This window comes from Haliotis asinina, chromosome 7 (genome assembly GCF_037392515.1).
Source record: "Haliotis asinina isolate JCU_RB_2024 chromosome 7, JCU_Hal_asi_v2, whole genome shotgun sequence".
NCBI lineage: Eukaryota > Metazoa > Mollusca > Gastropoda > Lepetellida > Haliotidae > Haliotis > Haliotis asinina.
This window is the reverse complement of record NC_090286.1, coordinates 14,178,348-14,201,357: the sequence shown is the minus strand read 5'-3', so window position 1 is coordinate 14,201,357 and position 23,010 is coordinate 14,178,348. Positions and strand designations below refer to the sequence as shown.

Here is a 23,010-nt window from a genome sequence, read left to right as displayed (position 1 = left end):
CTGTCCAGTTTACTTTCCAACCTTCAAATCTCACTTCGTATCCGAGGTCTTCATGATTTAACGTTCCAGTTATATAGCGTTTTCATCATTAATATAATTATTACATTCGAAACGTTCCTTCATGAGATGATCCTGTTGAGCTCCGCCAGGTTTTGCCTCTTTACCTATACCGTGTCGTTGATGCTGCTCAGCAACTGCTGCACAACGGTCTCATAGATACGACCCGCTTTTAATGTCATCTTCCTCAGTCGTCTTCCGATGGATGTTCATTGTTTTCAGCCATTTTGATGTTGATAACGTGATCCGTGATGATTCTATCACCGTGTTTATGATAATATCTAATATAATTAGGAGCGTGATAATCACATGGTAGCGTGTATATATTTGTTTACATAGTGCTTGAATATACTAATAACTGCATGTAAAGTATTCCCCTGCGTCTGTATGGAATGTATACACACAAACATTGTATTTGTGTTTGCATTCTTAGCATTTCTGATAAACTTGAAGACATATACCTGACGTGCTATGGCTGGGAATAATCTTTCAAGCTCTGTAGAACCATACTCACTCACTCAGATACACACACACGCGCGCGTGTTTGTGTATAAGTTCATAATCTCGATGCAGGAGCTCTTTCATGTATAACATCTACTGTGATGTTCTATATGAATGTCATACTTAGGTCATAATTATATATGATATATACAGAATCTGTGTTAGTATCAGTTACATCTTAATTATGTAGGACTATTCAGAAGTACCCTTTTGTACAAATATTAACAATACTGTATTTTACGGTCATTGTACAATAATATCCGAAACGGAAGAAGAATGAAACACTTATAACTAAATCTGTTGTATCAATATTTAACCGATATATATTTGTTTTCCTTCCACTATTCTTGTGTATACTTTCATTTTCCATGTACGTAATTAATGTGTTTGTACGTTTCGGTACAGTGTTTCAAGTTACATATCTAGCTTGTGTTCGCTAGTTTCTGTGTGATTCAGGGAGGAAGTAAAAAGTACACCTCGACGGGACATAGTAAATCATGTTTTTTAGTTCTTGATCATTGTAAGCACGTGCAGTTTTGTATACTTCCGGCACAGCAACTCGGACTTTTGTGATCTCATAAAAACCAACATATGCATCCCCACTTCTAACTTGTGTGCATGCCTCCAACACACATCGGTAATATGGACAAAAGCTTATCATATTTATAACCTTTAAAATTAGATACATTAATTGATGAGCGCGTAACTGTCCGAATTTTGACAAGGTCGCTGTATCTCTGTGATGCACCTTTACATGCTATGGGGGTGGGGATTGGTTGGATAGTACACCGAGATTAATGGATTTTCTGACCAACGGTCGGCACCTGTGGTATTGAAGTCCCAACATAAAACTCATGATAGACGCTTCGTGATTTATGAAGAGTTAGAGTATTTATCAGAGATATATTTAGAGAAATATCGACCGACAGTGACTGGGAAAGGAGTTGTGTTGCTCCATGTCAGATGAAACTATTGGTTTCAATCGGATGTGATAATTAGCACAGGTGAATGACCAATCAGACTTGAGCAAAGTCATAGTGAAATTGTTGGATGGTGAGCAGATGTTCGGTCTCAAGATGAACTCATCACAAACTATGACGTCATGGTTGTTTACACATAGGCGTTTATTCTAAAATAAGGAACTTATGATGTATTTATTAACTTGATGTCACGCGATCTCCAAGAACTCAGTCATTGGACTGATTCGTTGGCTTCTCTTTTGTTGATACATTCTATGCATCAGTGTATGTATACTAGTATATCACCCTAGCGCTGGACGTGTCAAACATCAACCAGTCAGTCGTTTGTGACAAAGATTCAAAGATGTATGTATGTATGTATGTATGTATGTATGTATGTATGTATGTATGTATGTATGTATGTATGTATGCATGTATGTATGTATGTATGCATGTATGCATGTATGTATGTATGTATGTATGTATGTATGTATGTATGTATGTATGTATGTATGTATGTATGTATGTATTGTATGTATGTATGTATGTATGTATGCATGCATGCATGTCTGTGCGTGCGTGCGTGCGCGCCTGTGCGTGTGCGTGAGAGCGTACTTGTGTGTATGTGTGTGTGTATGAAAGCCACTTGGAGAATCGAGTGAGTGAGTTTAGTTTTACACCACTTTGGCAATATTCCAGCACTTACGAGGGGATGTCAATAAGTTTTGAGCCTTGCATAGAAAAACACAAAATATTGGTATGAACCACATTTATTTTTCAACATAGTCCACTTGTGAGTCAAGACACTTGTTCCATCTATTCTACCAGGCGCTGATGCCATCTCTGTAGAAGGCGCCATTTTGGTCCTCAAACCAAGCCTCAGTAGCAGCAATAAGCTCATTATCATCCTGAAATCTACGACCACGCAAGTGTTTCTTGAGATTTGGGAACAGATGGTAATCACTTGGTGCCAGGTCTGGAGAGTAGGGGGGATGCGGAAAGATTTCGTACCCGCATTCTTGGACAGCAGCGGCTGCAACGCGAGAGGTGTATACTGGAGTATTGTCTTGATGTAGAAGAATACCACGTGTGATCTTGCCCCGGCGCTTCTCCTTGATTGACTGTGGCACTTGCCTCAACAAGTTAGCGTAATATTCCCCATTCATTGTTCTTCCTTTTGGTAAGTAATCTATGTGGATGACGCCTTTGCTATCCCAGAAGACTGTCGACATTACCTTCTGCACTGATCTAGAGACTTTGAACTTTTTGGTCCTGGGAGAAGTGACATGTTTCCATTCCATGGATTCTTGTTTGCTCTCAGGATCATAATAGTGGATCCAGGTTTCATCACAGGTTACTAGCCTAAAGTGAAAATCTTCTGGATTCTTGTTGTATCTGGTTAGCATGGAGTTGCTTATGGTGACCCTTGTTTGCTTCATTTCATCTGTAAGCATTCTTGGCACCCATTTTGCGCACACCTTAGACATGACGAGATGTTCATGAAGAATTGTCTCGATGGATCCGTGTGAAATGCCTGTGGTCTCATCTAACTCGTGGAGTGTGATTCGACGATTTTCCAACACAAGTCTATTCACTGTGTCAATGTTTTCCTGACTAGTGCTTGTTGTTGGGCGACCTGGACGGGGGTCATCTGCAAGACTGTCTCTACCATGCTTAAATTCATTGACCCATCGTTTGATGGTAGCAGATGAAGGGGAAGACTTCCCATAAACTGCTGGAAGGCTTTCTTCAATGTTCTTCACCGAGTTTCCTTCAAGAACTAAAAACTTAATTACTGCTCTATACTCAATTTTACTCATTTTCACCGTCGTGCGGGAGGTCTCTTTCTTCAGCGTGACAAGAAAATGCAGTAACCACTATTTCTAAATTCCTGCAAAAACAGCCTCAGAATACTTGATTCTATACCCCAACTAGGCCTGCGACTTTGTCTTGGATCCTTCAGAACTTTCTCCTGTTGACAGACTCTCTCTCTGTCGAAGCCGATGAGCCATCTTTAAAACTTCGCCATGTCATATTAACTTTACTACAATATGTCTTAAAGTCTATTTTCTAATGAATCAAATTTTGCATACAGATGTGTTTTTCGTCATTTTTATGATGATCTGTATAATAAAATATATTACCTTGATCCGTCTCTTGGGATAAGAGTCGGACCATTTATTTTTGTTGCTGGCAATGAGCTGAAAAATATATGGAGGATATTATATCAGTGTCCATGTCATACTAATTTATATTGACGACACTAGTGCCTAAATGTTTGTATTTCCCGGTATACCTATGTTGAGACACGAGTTTCGTAAACATAGCATATAATATGGAAGCGAATATGATATTCTGTTTATTACCGAAGTCGTCAAACTGAGGAAAATAAACCCAAATCAACTTTCAAACATACCCGGCGTACATGTACAACGCAACGCAACGTCACAGATGGAACGTGACGTCATAGCATTGTTCGTCATTGTATGAAAAATATGCTCGATATTTTCATCCTCGTAGATAATAAATCTGTTTCCCGACTTATTTCTTATCTCCTTGGCAATTGGTGAGGTCACAAGTCACAAACAAATGAATTACAGTCAGTTTAGTCTATTAGGAAATAAGTATAATATACATGAACCTTTTCGTACACATGGATCAAGGATGGTGGCGCAGGTGTTTGTGCCACTTTCATTGGATCCAGAACAACATCGTCTCGATTACCAGATCAAAGCTAAATATATATTTTTTCAGCCAGAACAAACGCCATATTAATAGCTTTAAAGTATATTAAAAGATACCCTATAAACAATATATCATCTTTTCGGGCTCTCTTTCGTGCCCTCAGGCTATTGAAGGCCTATCCAGTAAACATCCACATTTAATCGAAATGATTGAACATGCTACAGGTAAACACGACATCGTCCCAGTCATGCTGGTATTCCCGATAACACAAAATGCCGATTTTGTTGATTAGGCAGCACTCAACAAATCCTTGACAGCACATCTTACCCCATACTCCTATTACAAACCTGTTATTATATCGTATATCCGTGATCTAATGCTAAAGAAGTGGGGCACTCCAGCAGGCATTGATAAATTGCGTGCAATAAAATCCTATATTGGTTATACGTACTTCGGTTGTGAGTTCAGATTTGAGGAGGTCATTATGCGACGATGTCGTTTTGGCCAGATTCTCACGGCCATCACGGTCAAGAAAACATTGAAGGATCCGTTTAGTGTCAATTATCATTTAATCATTTCATTTTTAAAAAAAATGGAGTTGTTAGATATATTGTGATTGAAGTGGTGTAAATAGAGAAATGCTGTATGATTGGTAGTTCAAATCAACAACTGACATTGTTAGTGGCTGTATGTTCGAAGGGGGTTCAAGTGCTGTAAACTTATTATCTTCTTGATGGGATGCGTACGTCCCAACACAATTACAGTAAATTCAAACATACTGCTATTTGTAATCGCAGTATATATGTTACTTTAAACATTGCTAGATTGTTAAAATTGCTAACAGCTGAAGGGATGGTGTAACGCTAACTAGGGTGCATGCAGGAAGCAAATGTATTGTAAGTACTCCTGAACCCATGTAAGATGATGTACCTTCATTTGTTGGCAATATTAGGCTGTTGTCATATTGTATTGTCATCTATAGTTATAGTTATATAGTTATAGTTATAGTTTTACACTTAATTAGAGATGACACAACTTTATGGATGAACAGCTTCTTTATTTTATTTTATTTTAATCATTGTTGATGGGGTTGATGTCGCGGGGGCTGCCCCGTCTCCATGCAGTTGGTCATCCGTAAAGGTATGTCATCTTTATACTAGCACATTCTAGAATGCCACTCAAACAAACACATTTAATGATTAGTTTTAAATTTATATACCTTTCAAAACAAGTCGGGGAACTTTAGTTTTTTTATTTACGATTAAAAAGTATTTGAGAGATTTATCAGAGCCAAAAAAATGTTGATATGATAGTACTGAATGTTTTGAGAGTGCATCACCGTTTGCACTTCCTACAACCATAGCTATTTGAAATGTAGTCGCTTTTGAAAGATGATTGGTGTATGGCATGTAATTTGCATGTGTACGATTTTTCATTTTAAAACAAACGACTAGAAACAAACACTAACAAATGTGTGATGCAAGATGAGTGTCAAAATTAATGTTCTAAGTGATTTCTCGACGTTATTGAACATCGTCAAAATCAAGAATGGGATCTCATGCACGTGTATGGGACTAATGCGTTGTGCACTTGTATATCGTGCGTTGTGTTTAGGGGTGGTAATAGAGGAAATTGGTGGTGCGTTCTTAAGAAGTCTGTACTTGAAACGTTTGTCAACGGAATTGAAAGTTCAGGTTCCCCTACTTCTTTCGAAGAGCACGTATGTGATAATCTAGCTGTCTTACTGTCAGGCCCCTGGCGCATCGATATTTCCTTACATCACGGTGTCACCGCTGGCGACTACAGGTTTCAGAATCAATCAACAGTGGTGGCCCCATGATTGTTCGGGATTCATTAACTGTGTTTGTCAGCGTGGTGAATTTGAAAGTAAATAAATAACTATACATAGTCACCGATGCAAGACAGACACTCTGACGACTATTTCAACAAACATGAGAAACTGTTCTCTCCCAGTTTAGGAAACGCATAGGTGTATTTTCATAACTTTGGTTTGCTAACTTGAAAGTGAGTGTATGCAGGTATGTATGTATGTATGTATGTATGTATGTATGTATGTATGTATGTATGTATGTATGTATGTATGTATGTATGTATGTATGTATGTATGTGTGTGTGTGTGTGTGTGTGTGTGTGTGCGTGCGTGCGTGCTTGCGTGCTTGCGTGTGTATGAATGTATGTATGGTTATAGATTTAAATATGGATGGTATGTTATAGTAAACAAGTAGCTACATACACACAAATAATTTACATTATAATCCTAATACACATGACTTTCAATTGAAATATAGAAAGTCTAGTATATCTAAAGCGAATGCTAGACAAAATCTTTCGAAACAGAATATGATATGCGGTCATATATCATTTATGGATTATGTACTGTGGAAAATAGTTTCCTTTCAAAGCATGAGGTAATGGAAACACTAGATAAGGCAAACGCGGAGAAGGTAGGACGTGCGTTATAGTATGTACCAATAAGAATGTTGTTGTTATGCCAACGTGCGAGCTATTGTGTATGTTTTGTAGTCACTTTAACAGAGGCTAGGTTTGGATTCTGTGTATGTGTTCTTCCACGAGATATATGTGAGCATTCGCTACTAGTCGCTTTGTTTCAAGTGGAAGGTACCGAAGTTATACCCCAGTCACATCAAAAACTATTGTTGGCACTTATGAATAACTTTTATGTGTTCTCAACTATCTCGACAATTTACATAACGTTGTTTCTGTTTAAGGAGCCATGAATGACAGCGGGAGTAGTCGGATTCAAACACGGTCATCTGCCCAAACTATAACAGATATCCCTCAACATGTCGCAGGTATGAACGTTAAGAAAGTCACTTAAACAGTGTGAGTGAGTGTGGTTTTACGCCGCTTTAAGCAATATTCAAACACCAAGAAGTGGGTTCACACAATTTACCGCGGAGAACCAAACCGTACCAAAGAAGGCACGGGCGAATAGTTCAACCACTAGGCTACCCCAGCCCACAACTGTAACATAATTGTTATAACAATAGGTAGAAGTTGCGCCGTGAGCTTTTGTGAATATGGATATCACGGTACCAAACGTTAGTGTAGTGTCAGTGTTAAGACGCGTAGGTTCACACATGCCCTGACAATGGCAGTTGTCAGGTCCCTTGCACTAATATAACCTGTGAAGAAAAGGGAACAAACATTTGATGTTCCGGGGGTACAGGTGGGGATGGGATTTTGTGAAGATTTGTTTTTAATGTTCAAGAGCCTAATATTTATCCATCACAAACAGGTGCTCATAACACTATGATATAATCGGCTTTACAAAATGGGAAGGTGTGATATAATATTTAAAGCCGTCGAGCTTGGGAGCCAATCTCAGTTTGACGGAAGTGAACACCTGGGTGCACAGCAGTCTCCATGGTATTTGTACTGGCCATATCACTCCTGTAAATGACGTTTTCTGTGGGTGGACTGTAAGGTCGATGCTTGTCAGGAATCCAAGCCCCTCTGTCGCACAACAATTTGCTGACAATGCCAAACGTCTTCGTCATACTGACGAGGGCGATGGAAGCTCTGCCGCTCCGCTTGTTCATCTAAGAATTTACGCACAGGTTGCCCAAGATGGCGGTCCCGAGATAGACGAATGTGTATTTAGTTGTTGTTTCGGGAGACTGTTCACTGATTCAGTTTTGGTATGTTTCAGAACCCACGCATTCTTGCACAGCAGAGATACTCGCCGTGTTTTGGGGGTCTACCGGAGTGTTCCTTCTACTTGCTGTAGCTGCAGTTATCATGCACAGGTAGGTTGAACGAATGTGCAATACCACTGTATGAAGATTCAGTTTACATTCTAAATGTAGCCACGCTCCCGCCCATGGATTACTTGTGTAATGTTCTGAATATGTGTTTACATGTATGTATGTGTATATGTTTGTGCACGAATACACTTAACGAAATCTAATGCTAGTCATGATCATTGTTGTTCGAACAGAAATGGAATCTTTTCTTCCGCTGGCAAAAAGAAGAAAAGGGGATTAGACACACTGTTCGAAGTGGAAGAGGTACCAGCTCCTACAAGACCTCCATCCCGTCAAGAAAGCAGCTATGCTGAAGTCATGAGCACTGACACCGCCTGTCACTATCGGCGTATCAGCAGAAGTATGGGCAGTATAAACTTCAGACCGTTTAAGGGCACCATTAAGGGTTCAACCCTGTACAATACTACAAGAAGCAAAATGAACACACAAGCCGCTGTGGACATTACCATTTCAGTGGTGCCACCAGACTTTAAAGGATATACACAGTCATCATATTGGTTAGGTACGAAGGCGGACTTTGATGAAGTGTACGAATGTTTGTCAAAGACAGGGTCTACACCCAGATTCATTGAAGGTCTTCGGCATGACATTGTTCCGCAACCAGATGAAGAGGATACATTGTCAGAGGAACCACAGGGAGCCACTGGAATTCAGACACAAAGGAACACAAGGCTTGTTCCGAGCAAATTTCTTTACATCTCCCCTGTGTTTAATGTTGAAACTGAACAATCAGACATATGAGAACACTTTGATGAATACAGTTCCTCATTGAGGACATTAGAACAGTGTATGCAACTATCTGTCGTCACTGTATAAATGTCTTCATTTGTCAGCGTGAGACTTATTGTGCATAGGCTTTCTTAATTTTGTTGTTTAACGCCACACTTGGCAGCATTCAAGTTTTATGACGGCAAGCTGTAAATAATCTTGTCTGGATTATACAATCCAGAGATAAATATAATTCATGTAACCAAGACATGTGTCAAGTGTGTTTGATCACCCGAACCCGTCAGTCGAATGAGTGAAACATACCCGGAGATCAGTTCTAACAGGGATCTTCACGAGGCTCGTGCATATGAACATGACAGGAAACATGTTATTTCGAGTGGCTCTTTACTAATAAACAAATTATACCTGTGAGGAAAAGTTGAATAAGTTCGATATTTAATGGATGACTGACATGTTTTGCTCATCACTGTATATTTTCATGAAACACTTAGAGTATTTTATGAACAAGATGATGTGTTGAATGAGAAAAAACCCCAGCTCTGTTCATGCAGATACCCTTTCAGCTTAAAATACATTTCCATTGTGTCCTAATCAAACATATATATAAAATATATGCTGTTCTAATGAGTATCCTATGGTAGCTACCATGTACAAGTCTTAGTGTGTTTCATTAAAGTTTAAGAACCTACAGTTCCTTATGTGTTCTTCAGAGCCACGTTCATTTACGGTTTCATGAACGCACAAGTTAACGAGATACGAGATCCCCACCCACTCAATCTGCAGTACGTGAGGTCGGGTATATCTTACTTAAACTGCGATCTGCACAGACCCACCACTGTCTCCCCTACTCCCTATCTCTCTATCTCACTCTGGTGTACGTCGTTATAGTCTAACATCATATTGTATCATGTTACCTTTACTTTTCTTAATGGCACGTTAGTTTCAGAATGGCCTAATGGACATGCATAAATATATCCTCCAAAAGAGGCATAAGTTTACTAGACTAAGTGATGGGCCTGTAACGAAACCACACGGATAATGATTTGTTGTCTCTCATACGGGAAGTCACATTATGGCTGAGTTGTTGACGTTCAATTTCAACTCACTCATTTTAACAGGCGACCGGATGAAAGACTGAATGTTTTAAGAAAACACACATTATACATAACTAGCGTGTGCCAGAATCATCCCAGCCCTCTTTGCTTCATCTGTTCTGTCTTATCTGTTAACAACAAATACAAACACTGGACATATGTCACACGCTGAATCGCTGATGCAGACTACATTATCATCACCCCACAGATCAATTCTTTCGTCAACACCAGAACTTCCTATGAAGTATACATGCCTTATGGGGCGCAAGAACGTTTACATCCCCCATTACCACCTCATCCTACCGGATACCCATTCACAGCTATGAGGAAAAGCATATGTCGAACAAAGTTATATGTCATCCCAATCCCAATCTAAGTGAACAGCGTTGCTAATATTTGCGGCATATGCTCTGGCCACAGAACTAGGCGCCACGTACCTACCCCCGGTCTCAGGCAATTGACATAAAATGTATAAGTTTACTTTTCGCCACTTTTAGCAATATTCCAGCAATATCACGGCGGGGGACACCAGAAATGGGTTTCACACATTGTATCCATTTAGGTGATCGAACTGAGCTTTTCGGGGTGATGAGCAAACACTTGAACCATTGGGCTATGCACAATAGCTGCAAAATAAAAGTTCAATGACATTCAGGAGAGAAATAATTGAAACATTTTAAATCTGCATAGAGTGACCTTGGATACTAACTAGTGAGTGAAGTACCAAAGCATAATGAAATATCTTCAGGTACATCCAGACAGACAGTTTATATGCAGTACTCCAAGTGTTGTTAGGAAACACCTTTTCCATTTCACAACTTAGCAGACTCAGGTGATGTCCTGCTTCAGCGAAGTAAGCGTTGTTGCAGATGTTTAACAGGTACAACCACAGTGAGTCCATAACGAGAGACAAACAGAAGAAAGACTCAGTAATTAGTGGTCGATGTCTACCACCATGGAAATCCATGCAAGCTGGCATACAAAACAGGTCCCTGGTTAGATGTCTTTGTGACTAAGCAGTACTTCATGAGCTGGACCATCTTAAAGGACATCCAGAAAGAAAGTTGATGCTATGTGGGTTATTCAGCAATAGTGAGACGAGTGGTTACAAGGAAGAAGAAGCCCATGGCCCTTCCACGAAGTAGAGCTGTAACGTTTTTATACACATAAGATATGGAATTTGCTTTTAGTCGATTCAAGGTGAGATCAAACTGAAAACACTGGACAGCGATTTTAATATTTCAATGGCAGGATCAAGATCAGAATGTGCGCTGTCTGCAGTTACAATCACCACGGTACAGTTATACAAACCTAAAAGAAAACATCAAGACAGTCCAGGTAAACTGAACACTCTGGGAGCTTTTAAATGATGTAACTTGCATGTACCTCCATGCGGATATAGGTTTACACAATATGTACGACGTGCATTTTGGCAAAGCACAGTATGGATTATATCTTTCCGAACAAGTTTTGGATGTCCCTTGGCCTTGGCTGGAGGAAAGAGAATGACGATCTGGTACTTGTGTACTTGAAATGGGTGATGACATACGACTCTTAGGAGATACTACATCATTGTTCTCTGCTCCTGAAAAACATCATCCTGGTCTTTTCACCTTCAAATAACGCAAAGGTACACATAAGTGTGCACTTGTCACGGAGATACAAAAGTGTCTGAATCAGCAGATAAACACTAACAATGCTGTATGGAAAACCTCGAGGGACTTTGCAACATGGACTGTAATTTTAAGCGTCACAAAGGCATATGTGTATTTTAGTCCAATATTTGAATTCTTTACCCTAGTGTTAACGTATTACTTTATATAATGTCAATTACCTTGGGATGGACATGAATATTTCAAGCTGTCACACAAGGTGAATGTTTCCTGATGGAACTGTTTTGTAGATTTCTAAAAGACCCGTTTTCCACAAAACATGATTTTCGGATATTTATCTGTACCATTATCATTTTGTTATTTAATCAAATAAAAACAGCTGAGAATGGTGATGAAAATTTAACCAAAAATGAATGTTTTATATATCTAAATCAAACGTCATAATTACATATGTTTTAGCCTTGGCGGTCACGTGACATGAACTTTTCTAAAAATGGACCACCACATAATGACCTATGGTAAAGCAGGTACTATGAGCTTCCCAGTGGGCCATAATATGTCCATACTAGAGATGGGGGCATTAAACGCCTATTAGTCAACATTGTCCAACAATCAGTACGTCTGGACCATTGCTTACCCGTCAAGGTCCGGGTTAGGATATTGATCTTAAGCAACCCATGCTTGTCATAAGAGGCGACTAACGAGATCGGGTGTTTAGCCTCTTTGACTTGGTTGACACATGTCATTGTATCCCAGTTGTGCTTGGTCTCTTGATTACTAGGTTATCTGGTCCAGACTCGATGATTTACAGACTGCAGATATATAGCTGGAATATTGCTGAGTGCGGCGTGAAACTAAAGTCACTCATTCCCCGCAAGATAACATACGATTGTACCTTATTGTTATAGGTTATCAGCCCTGGTAGATCGGTACGCCCATGTGTTGTAAATATACTGCAAACAACAGAAACATACGTCGTGCCTGACAACGATACAGATCAGGAACATGCACAGATAGGTAAGATTCGTCTTGAACGAGAACTGTGGAACACTGCTCATACAGGCCCGGGATACAAAAGCACACAATAACAATCACGACACGGTGCAGAAAAGGAACATTAGCGGCCCCAAGGACTGCCGAGGCACGGCTGTAGGTATGCACACCTACCGACACCACTGCTGAGTGATCTGATCTAATTTTAAACATGATCACATCTACCTACATTAAACAGCTAGTAATGGCCGACGAACGATAGACGACATCTTGTGTGTACGTTTACAGTATACTAATGGACAATTAGCTGTATTTCAAACACATTTAGCACGGTATTTACTGTATCAGTACAATTGTAATCGTCGTCATCATTAAACACTGGTTTCGCTTCTGTGGAGCCGGTATTTTCTACTTCTTGAGAGGTGTGAGCACCATGTGGACTATCAGCCCGAATGAGAGCCGGTTTTCACTGTAGCTTCCACTGTACATACACGTGTATATTGAACGGGTGATATTTTGACATAATTTGTATTCCATACTCTTTGTTTCTTGTTCAGATGTCATGATGCGGTCATACTGGGTGCACCTACTCCTTCTGGTGAGCAAAACATTATTCCGTTGTTGTTGCCATTTGTATTTTATCTAAAGATATAGATATACGTTGCTTTTGTTTGTTGTTTAACGCCGCACTAATAAATAAATCAGCAGTGTGATGGCTGACAGCGAATAATACATACAGATCCGACAATGCGATCTCACTTTAAGAGCAAGGATTAAGGAAAAGAGAATGCGATGACATATATCAGGGAGTATGACTGGTGAACAGTTCTTGAAGACTAGCTGTAACCCGGATCTCCACTGGGGTGTTGAAGGTTAGATGGAAAACGTGCGTAATTGTTGGCCTAACTGTCGCCATGTTTCACTCGGATACTAACCATATCATGGCTGCATGTTTTAGACTGAACAATCATTTACGTGATTTTTTTCAGGTCACCGTACTGATATTGGGAACAATTTCACAAGCAAGTGAGTATAACATCATCTATTATTGACATATGCTGTATTCACTATCATTCTGAAGCCTTCATTAACGGTGTTGAACAATGAACATCTATACATTGTTTCATTAAAAATAAGTGTTTTCTGTGTATGTGCTATTACAGGCGGATCCTGCAACAAGAGATGTTCCTTCTGTGACGGAACAAAGTGTCGAGAATGTCTCTACGGCTGGTATGGACGAGACTGTAATGACAAATGCAGTGAGTATTGTTGGCATGGTGGATGTGAGAGGATAACAGGGCGTTGTCATCAGTGTGTTCCTGGAAGACACTCAGGTGACTGTACCCAACTCTGCTCTGTTAACTGCAGGAAGAATAGCAACGGACAAGTCAACTGTGACATGATGACTGGAAACTGTTTGGAGGATTGCGTGGAAGGAAGATGGGGTCCTCTATGCCAGGACAGATGTCCAACAAACTGCATAGAAGAACTCTGCTACAAAGAGGACGGAGGATGTTTGAGAGGCTGCATTGGTGGATTCAAAGGTTTTATGTGTAGAGATCAATGCTCGGAAGGTTGTTTGAACTCTACGTGTCATTGGTTAACTGGCAAATGTACACTTGGATGTAAGATCGGTTACCTTGGTTCGGCCTGTTTGTATCCAATGATCAGACACTGCCTCAACCAGGCTTACTATGCCGAACACCATACCATGACGTGTGCTGATGGGTGTGAAGATGGTTACACTTCGGAAACATGTAACGAAACATGTGGCACCGGGTGTCTTAAATGTCACCAGTATTCAAAGACATGCGAGTCGTGCATTTACGGATATTATGGCGACAAATGCCAACTTGAGTGTGGCATCACATGCCATGAGTTAAACTGTGACATGTCAGGTCGATGTGACAAAGGCTGTGTACCAGGATTCCGCGGCATGTATTGTAATGACACCTGCCCATACAACTGTTTGACATGTAGTCAGCATACCATGACTTGTACAAAGTGTAAGGTGGGATATACGGGCACTGCGTGTACCGAGGTAGACAGATACAAGACTTTGGACGTCACAGGTAATATTGCTTCATTTATATGCTGAAACATGAAGTGATAATAAACCTTGGTGAAAAGCGCCGACATAAATGTGATCAACGGTACTATTTTTAACAGAAAAAGACATATATGCATTAATAGTGTTGATGAATGCGGAGTGTATGGTAGATTCATAACATGTATTACCTGTGTAATTTCGTCCAGATTAACGGGGACGGTGGGGTAGCCTAGTGGTTAAGGCGTTCGTTCGTCACGCTGAAAAACCGGGTTCGATTACCCACATGGGTACAATGTGTGAGGCCCATTTTCTGGTGTCCCCCGCCGTGATATCGCTGGAATATTGCTAATAGCGGCGTAAAACCAAACTCACCCACTGATACATAGCATAATCAGTCGTCTTTTGAGAGTAACATCATCTGCAACTGTCCCTAACCTGCGTCCAGTTTAATGAGAATATACTGTGTCATGCCTTTACTAAACATGCCTTTTTCGGTATTACTAAGTAATACATTAAATATTCATGAAGAGTAACATGCTCTTGATAGTGCTCATACGTGAAAATAACACATTCCTCACTACAACATTTGAAATAATTGTTTGTATTAGCTGTGATGTGATTGAAGGAAATAAGACATGACTGGAATGGACTTACCTGAATCGCTGTGATGCACCATGCATGCTCATTATACCTAAACCTGGAATATGGATTTAACATTTGTAAATCAGAGATATTTGTTTCCAGCGACGTAGTACCATTAACGTCTTCAATAGCTGGGCAATTACTGAAAGGATGTGTAACCTTGTCACTCACGGTACATATGGTGATCTTCTGGTTCTCAGGGTTGTATCAAGAATGTTATGATTGAGGTCAGAATCTTTGATGTAATTGGAACAGTGACACATGTTCTCCCCAAAGAGATTCTACCAGAGACAGGATTCAGTGGTATAACGGCGACGTTTCAGGAAATGATGGGGAACATTACATGAGTCTGAATCCAACTGATCAATTTAAGAGTAGAACATGTAGAATGGGCAACCAGTTCTAGTCGGCAGTGTGACACCGTGATGTAAAAGGGTCAGTAAGCGAGAAAGTGGTCCGGAACAAAGGAACAATGAGAGAGAAAGAAACCAAGTGCAGAGGGGCAGTGAGAGAGAACGTAGCCCAGGGTAGAGGGACAGTAGGGAAGAAAGTATCCTAGAGCAGAGGGGCAGTGAGAGAGAAAGTAGCCCAGGGCAGAGGGACAGTACGGGAGAAAGTATCCTAGAGCAGAGGGGCAGTGGGAGAGAAAGTAGCCCAGGGCAGGGGGACAGTAGAGGAGAAAGTATCCTAGAGCAGAATGGCAGTGAGAGAGAAAGTAGCCCAGGGCAGAGGGACAGTACGGGAGAAAGTATCCTAGAGCAGAATGGCAGTGAGAGAGAAAGTAGCCCAGGGCAGGGGGACAGTTGGGGAGAAAGTATCCTAGAGCAGAGGGGCAGTGAGAGAGAACGTAGCCCAGGGCAGAGGGACAGTAGGGGTGAAAGTACCCTAGAGCAGAGGGGCAGTGAGAGAGAAAGTAGCCCAGGGCAGAGGGACAGTAGGGGAGAAAGTACCCTAGTGAAGAGGGACAGTGAGAGAGAATGTAGCCCAGGGCAGAGGGACAGTAGAGGAGAAAGTATCCTAGAACAGAGTGGCAGTGAGAGAGAAAGTAGCCCAGGGCAGATGGACAGTACGGGAGAAAGTATCCTAGAGCAGAGGGGCAGTGAGAGAGAAAGTAGCCCAGGGCAGGGGGACAGTTGGGGAGAAAGTATCCTAGAGCAGAGGGGCAGTGAGAGAGAACGTAGCCCAGGGCAGAGGGACAGTAGGGGTGAAAGTACCCTAGAGCAGAGGGGCAGTGAGAGAGAATGTAGCCCAGGGCGGAGGGACAGTAGAGGAGAAAGTATCCTAGAACAGAGGGGCAGTGAGAGAGAAAGCAGCTCAGAGCACAGGAACAGTGAGAGAGTAAGTGGTCTAGAACAAAGGTACAGTGGGAGAGAACGCAGCCCAGAACAATAGAACGGTGAGGGAGGAAGTAGCCCAGTGCGGAGGGACAGTGAGAAAGTTGTCCAGAAGAACGTGGCAGTGAGAGAGAAAGAGGTCCAGAGAAGACTTGGGAACCGATGACATGTGTCAACCAAGTCAGCTAGCCTGACCACCCGTTAGTCGCCTCTAACGACAAGCTGAGTCGCCTTTAATAGCAAGCATGGGTTGCTGAAGGCCTATTCTACCCCGGAACCTTCACGGGTCGCGAATTTCCTGAGAGAAAGAGGCAAAAAGCAGAACATCCATATTATTTTCCATGTTCGTACGTCATTTAATGAAAGAACACATTTGACTGTCATATTCTCAGTTAGCTTATTTGAAACTGTTTTCCAGCCGCAGCTGAAGCTATGGCGGGTTAAGATTTGGCCACCATCCTAATATTCCCTTAAACCGCCCATCGTTGTTTCATATACATAGTCAATTCATAACTGTTGGCGCTCTCTTCTAGATCAGTCGCTGGGTCTGAAGTCCAATCGTCAGAACTACCATCTCAGTGCCACATATTAACTGTAATTATTTCGAACCTCCATGAACAATGCTTTTCTTTAAAACCCAATTCGGTAATCAGAGGTTGTCAACAACGGGATGGACAGTTTGAAGGAGTCAAACCCAAAAGGAAAACCTACTTGAATTAGACATAAAGAATACAAACCGAGGTGCCATTTACGGCAATAGAGTTTGAGGAATATAAAAAACATCCTTTAAAACTTTCGAAAGTAGACTATAAGATCAATTACAATATCTCTATTTAAGTAGATGGTATCTTTATTGACTATGCTTTATGCACATACTTATCAACAAGGTAATATTTTGTAAAAAGGGCAATATACAGTTTGTAAAGAAAATCACTTTTTGCTAAATTTGTGAAAAACTGGATTTCGATTGCTACCCCTTATATTCAAACCTAAAACTTGATTTTACATATTATAATTGTTATTGTTTTACATATCAAGTTTTAAAAATGTTTTTACATATTGCGATAGTTTTTACACATTGTCTTGACTTTACATACCGGGATTGCACAAGTTCCTGTTGCCCTGTTTCAGATACAGTGTCACACAACGAGGCCTGTATCCTGGTATTACTGGCAATGTGTTCCGTAGCTCTCATCAGATGGCCCGGTGTGTAGAAGAACGTTCAATCACCAACTTAGAGGTTACCATCAATGTCGATGTGGACTGGGAGAATCCTGTTGGAGAGCAACTCTGTCTTTCTTTATTGCTTAACACAGCGTTTCTGGGCTACGGCTTGTCCTGCTTCAGGTGAAGAAGTTCCCCAAACGTAAGGGTATGCATGAAAGAAGATGCCATCCATGTACTCGTCTTGCACAATACAGCTGCCAGAGAAGTAACTGTATAGTGGTGTGTGGACCTGTGCACAAAGCCCAGGTCATATAAAGTTAAGAAACAACAAGCAACTTACTTGGATGTGTTTGGCAGCTTGACTCCTGATCATGAGAGTGTCAAGGACTTCAGTCTAGCAACACACCGAAGCACATGTGATACATGTGGTCTCACTTTAGGTACGTGAGTTTGTTCAAAATTGTCTCTATTCACCCAGAACAAAGTGGGTACCCGGTGGAATATCCTTGTAGCGCCTAAACAGGTAGCTGGGGTTATCCGGGATAGTAATCTGTTAGCGCTGAGAATACGTTTACTAGCGTGGATATATGTGTATGACATTTATAACTTTTGTTTGGTCTGGAACCTCCTACTGCTGTATTTGTGTATTTACCTATGATGTATTCTTTGTGCCTACGATGTATTCTGTGTGCTAATAAAAATGTTTCGTTTCAGTATATTTCTTCGTCTTTCATTTCATCTGAGTTTGTTTCTCTAATTTGTATTTTCCAGCTTACACACAACCAATCTGTGTTAACCAAACTAATTTTCTTTAGATATCTTTAAGGCTTTATGGAGTAAGCTGAAAACGCTGGCGTGACGGACAGGGTGATGAAGGGTAACGTACACCAAATTAAAAGTTCTATCTTCGATTTAGTAACCAAAAGGCTATCTACAATCTACGTGTCCGCGATTTGGATATGACTTCTTTCATATTCAAGACATCAAGCATTACACTGAAATCACAAATTTATAGTTACACGTATGTTTCACTAGACGAGCATGATGGACTAGTGCATTCAGTGTCTGCTGTATCTGTCATATGAGCTGGCTTTAGGAGTTAAAGATCGCTGCAGACTTCATGTTGAACAACACTGCTCATAGATATCTTTCCTATTAGATCCAAGGCTCATTTGGCATATCTTTGAGTGAACTACTACAGCCTCTTCCAAGCATGACAGTACTTAATATAATAGCATTGATGTTATTTGGTCAGGACAGATGTCATTGCTTCATGTGATTAACAAAGTGTACATGCTTTCATGACACATACTCTCGACAGTCGCAACCATGACAACGAATATATGCATTGTAGTGTATATGTACAGCTTTTAAAGTATGTGATCATTAGAGCATGATGACACAGAAGTGTAAGACCAAGCAGGTGCGAGATGCAACACATATCCTTGCCAAGCTTCCACTTTACAACTGCCTGTCATTGTTTAGTGGTCAAAACTGCATTTAATCACATACACAGACACTGATGTTTATGGTGTGAAATATGAACATGGAGACCAATATAGAGAATCAAAACATCAGAGTTAGTGGTAATTTAATGTATATGAGAGTTAGTGGTAATTTAATGTATATGAGAGTTAATGGTAATTTAATGTATATGAGAGTTAATGGGAATTTAATGTATATGTGAATGATGTATATGAAAGTCGTCACAGACTGTTGAATTGGTACAAAGCTGAGACGGAAATACCAACGCTCACATGGCCACATAAATGAAAGGTAAAACCCGCTACACAAACTTTCTACAAAGTTAATGTTTTGAAGACGACATAACTGTTAAGAAAAGTATATCGGGTACAAAAGCTCGGCAATAGTCAGTTGTCGTAATGTGGAACGCCATTCCTGTCATAGCCCGATGGCTTTTTCTTATTTTTTAAAGAAATAAAACAAACCCCAGAACATGACATGAAAGCAAACACCGGTTCAGAGTCACATAATACTGCCGTGGCATTACGAGGGTCACCACTCATGACTCAGTTGTTGGAACGTTTCCAATGTTTACATCAGTTAGATACTGAGTTGAACCTGACCTCAGAACAAGCAAGCAAAGGTGTTTGTGCGGCACCTACTTACAACCGTGCGATCAATTTAGTCAACGTATGATCTATTTTTATACATGATTTTAAGGTAGGACACAGTAGAGACTTTAGCCAGCAGATTGCAACTCATATCTCTAGTGAGCAGATATTGTGATTCGTTTCACACAGTCGTCATGGTGGAGCAGTGGTGCTTTGCTGTCGCAATGGTTAGAAAACTGGATCTATTTACAATCATTGTTTTCACATTTCGCTACAATCAATACATCAACAAAAGCTCCCTCTGATTTTGTCTCCGTGATTCAGGTTAGAATATGTTTACCGAGTATAGTTGTGATATATCATATCATATGCAACTGTTTGAACTCTGATATGACTCCTTTATTTACATATTAATGCATATTTATGTGTTTTTTTATTCCAGTGTTTCAGTTTTGTGTTTGGATTTGCTTTGGAACATGAAAGTAAGTATAATTGCAATATCTTGTCATACCACTGCTGCTAGTACAAGTTGTACCTTATGATAACATGCAAGACATACTCCTTCCACATACTTGCATTTCAAATGTTCTCAAGTGTTTTGCTGTACTACTTTTGTAGTCGTGACAAATACTGTAACAGGGGAGAGAGTCGGTTTAACGTTAAGGTTACATCTGCAGCTCTTCAGTTGTACAGCGAGGGGCACAACACGTAAGAGTGCGACTCTATAATGTATGTTTGCAGTACTGTGATCAACAACTACAGTCTGCGTATTATAATTACTGTCGCTCTATCTTAGATTTACTCACCCACCGGGGTATGGGTTCGTAGTAGAGTTATATGTGCAAATAGTTTTTTTTACCTGTACGGTACGTGCCGTCTGTTAACACAATAATTGACGTGTCCCGAAAACAGAACGATTGGGGAAAAGGTACACACTTACTTAAAATCATATGTGTATGTTTAAATGTATTACAGACGGTTCCTGCAACAAGAGATGTTCCTTCTGTGACGGAACAAAGTGTCGAAAATGTTTCTACGGCTGGTATGGACGAGACTGTAATGACAAATGCAGTGAGCATTGCTGGCATGGTGGATGTGAGAAGATAACAGGACGTTGTTATCAGTGTGTTCCTGGAAGACACTCAGGTGACTGTACCCAGCTCTGCTCTGATAACTGCCGGAAGAATAGCAACGGACAAATCAACTGTGACATGATGACTGGAAACTGTTTGGAGGATTGCGTGGAAGGAAGGTGGGGTCCTCGATGCCAGCATAGATGTCCAACCAACTGCAAAGAGGAACTCTGCTACAAAGAGGACGGTGGATGTTTGAGAGGCTGCATTGATGGATTTCACGGTTTGAAGTGTAAAGATCACTGCTCAGAAGGTTGTTTGAACTCTACGTGCCAATGGTTAACTGGCAAATGTACACTTGGATGCAAAAGGGGTTATACTGGCTCAAAATGTTCCTATCTCCACACAAGACACTGTAGGGAGCCTGATTCCTATAACATAGACAAGCAGGCATTGGTGTGCGAGGGTGGGTGTAAGCCTGGGTGGACCGCGGCACACTGTCAAGACACATGCAGGGAGAGGTGTGAGGTATGTCACCAGTTTGACAAAACATGCCAGCAGTGTCAGTCCGGATTTTATGGAGAAGCATGTCAGCTTGAATGTAGCCTAAACTGTAATCAAACACACTGTGACATGTCAGGCCGATGTGACAAAGGCTGTATGGGTGGCTTTCGTGGAGAATATTGCAACGAGACCTGTCCGTACAACTGTTTAATGTGCAGCCAACTGGAAAATACATGTACAGTTTGTAAACAAGACTATACCGGTGACCAGTGCCATGAGACCACTACTCCTGAAGTTGGCCACGCTCCTGTAGGCCGAGCTACAGGTACTTCTCATATTTTCATCAGTCATGATAAACGACATATTATCATCCATTGTATTAAGGACCATGTGATCTGCATGTCCCACAATGTAACATATACTGTGCATTAACAACTTTTACGCTTACTTCATCACATTGACAAGACCGGTATGCGAATGTCATTTGATGCCACTGCTGTTCACATGTGCTATAAAGTGAAGTGAAATCTGAGATAAATAAGGCTATATTCAGTTGGTGGTTTTTATATGCTTGACATATAAATGGCCGAACTATTGATATTAACATCGACACTGGTAACTGATACTGGTAACTGAGATTTTGGGTTGTTGTTTCAGACGTGGGAGTGCACACACAGACGGGCATCCAGACGGCATTGTTCCTTGTGTCTGTAGCTCGTATTATCACAACCTGACACATATTAGTACCTGTGTACCTCTCAAGACAATCCTCAGGTATGAAACTCGGGGTAGCTGGAAGCCACAACAATTACCTCTCTCACTGGGGAACAAGGTGGAACCAAGACCGCTGTGGACAGAATGCGTTCACCTCTGAAATGCAGCGCTTCGTAAAGGACACAGCGAGCTTCCTGGTTCTTGTAAACGGAAATCCAAGAGAACTGATAGTGGCTTAACAAAGGAGGACATCGCTTGTTTTACTCTTGTTTGTTTGTATCTTTCAATCTATTGAACTCTCTTCAACGTTAAATTTATTTTCAAAGTATTCAAGTTAATTATTATTGGCCGATTTGGCCGCCTGATGGTCATCGGGCCGTATTCTCGGGTTTCTACACACGTCAAGTCCATTTTTGTTTTGCCCCGTGGTAATATTAATGGAACATTATGAAGAGCGGCGCTAAAATGCATTTACTTACGTTAATTAAACTATGTAGTAGTTTAAACGGATATGGAATTTCATGTTACGAGTGTAACACTGTGACGTGGGACCAACAACAAACAACTGAATAGCACAAGTTTAATTGAGATACTGAATACGATGTGTACAAGGTGACACTGTTCTCGAGAACCACGAGCGAGGCAGGCACATACGGGTAGGGACGGGTCCAGCTCGCCTGGCTAGATGTACGTGTAGACTGTTGCAAGTCTGTTATCATTACAACGATGTGGAATAAAATATATGTACCTATGAGTGTATAAGTGTTTATTTCTCAATTCAAGCTGATCACTATGGTAATGTGAGTTAGTAACTGACATTTGTATTATTAACACACAGTGTTCAGCAAGCTTAAGACGTAACAACATACCTCTCTGCTTGGGTGTTGTGTGTTTGTAAGTTTCACGCCGCAATGTAATGTCTTGGATAGATCACGCCGTTCTGTCAATAGGCGGCATTCTGGATCAGACAACCATGTGACTGACACCTTGGGCGTCGATATTTGCAACTGG

General features: G+C 40.8%; 2 protein-coding genes across 2 annotated transcripts; both read left to right on the top strand.

Moving 5' to 3' along the window:
* The first annotated feature begins 6,419 nt into the window (after positions 1-6,419).
* Positions 6,420-8,752, top strand: LOC137291323 (uncharacterized). Its single transcript, XM_067822629.1, has 4 exons — positions 6,420-6,426; positions 6,953-7,036; positions 7,897-7,993; positions 8,185-8,752. The coding sequence occupies exons 1-4, from the start codon at positions 6,420-6,422 to the stop codon at positions 8,750-8,752; spliced, it is 756 nt and encodes a 251-aa protein (XP_067678730.1).
* Positions 8,753-12,691: 3,939 nt separating this feature from the next.
* LOC137291322 (multiple epidermal growth factor-like domains protein 10) lies at positions 12,692-22,754 on the top strand. The gene is made up of 8 exons (XM_067822628.1): positions 12,692-12,716; positions 12,998-13,038; positions 13,430-13,466; positions 13,604-14,512; positions 17,598-17,677; positions 20,151-20,190; positions 20,684-21,610; positions 21,943-22,754. Exons 2-8 carry the CDS (start codon positions 13,003-13,005, stop codon positions 22,017-22,019), a joined length of 2,106 nt encoding a protein of 701 aa, XP_067678729.1. The 5' UTR covers positions 12,692-12,716; positions 12,998-13,002; the 3' UTR covers positions 22,020-22,754.
* The last annotated feature ends 256 nt before the right edge of the window (positions 22,755-23,010 follow it).

Bases quoted from the DNA above. Each gene is read 5' to 3' on its own strand.
- LOC137291322 (XM_067822628.1), top strand. From the start codon at position 13,003: ATGATGCGGTCATACTGGGTGCACCTACTCCTTCTG. The intron at 17,678-20,150 runs TAGAAGAACGTT...TTTTTATTCCAG, and splicing joins TCATCAGATGGCCCGGTGTG to TGTTTCAGTTTTGTGTTTGG. The intron at 21,611-21,942 runs GTACTTCTCATA...TTGTTGTTTCAG, and splicing joins TCCTGTAGGCCGAGCTACAG to ACGTGGGAGTGCACACACAG.
- LOC137291323 (XM_067822629.1), top strand. The intron at 7,037-7,896 runs GTATGAACGTTA...GGTATGTTTCAG, and splicing joins TATCCCTCAACATGTCGCAG to AACCCACGCATTCTTGCACA. The intron at 7,994-8,184 runs GTAGGTTGAACG...TTGTTCGAACAG, and splicing joins GCTGCAGTTATCATGCACAG to AAATGGAATCTTTTCTTCCG.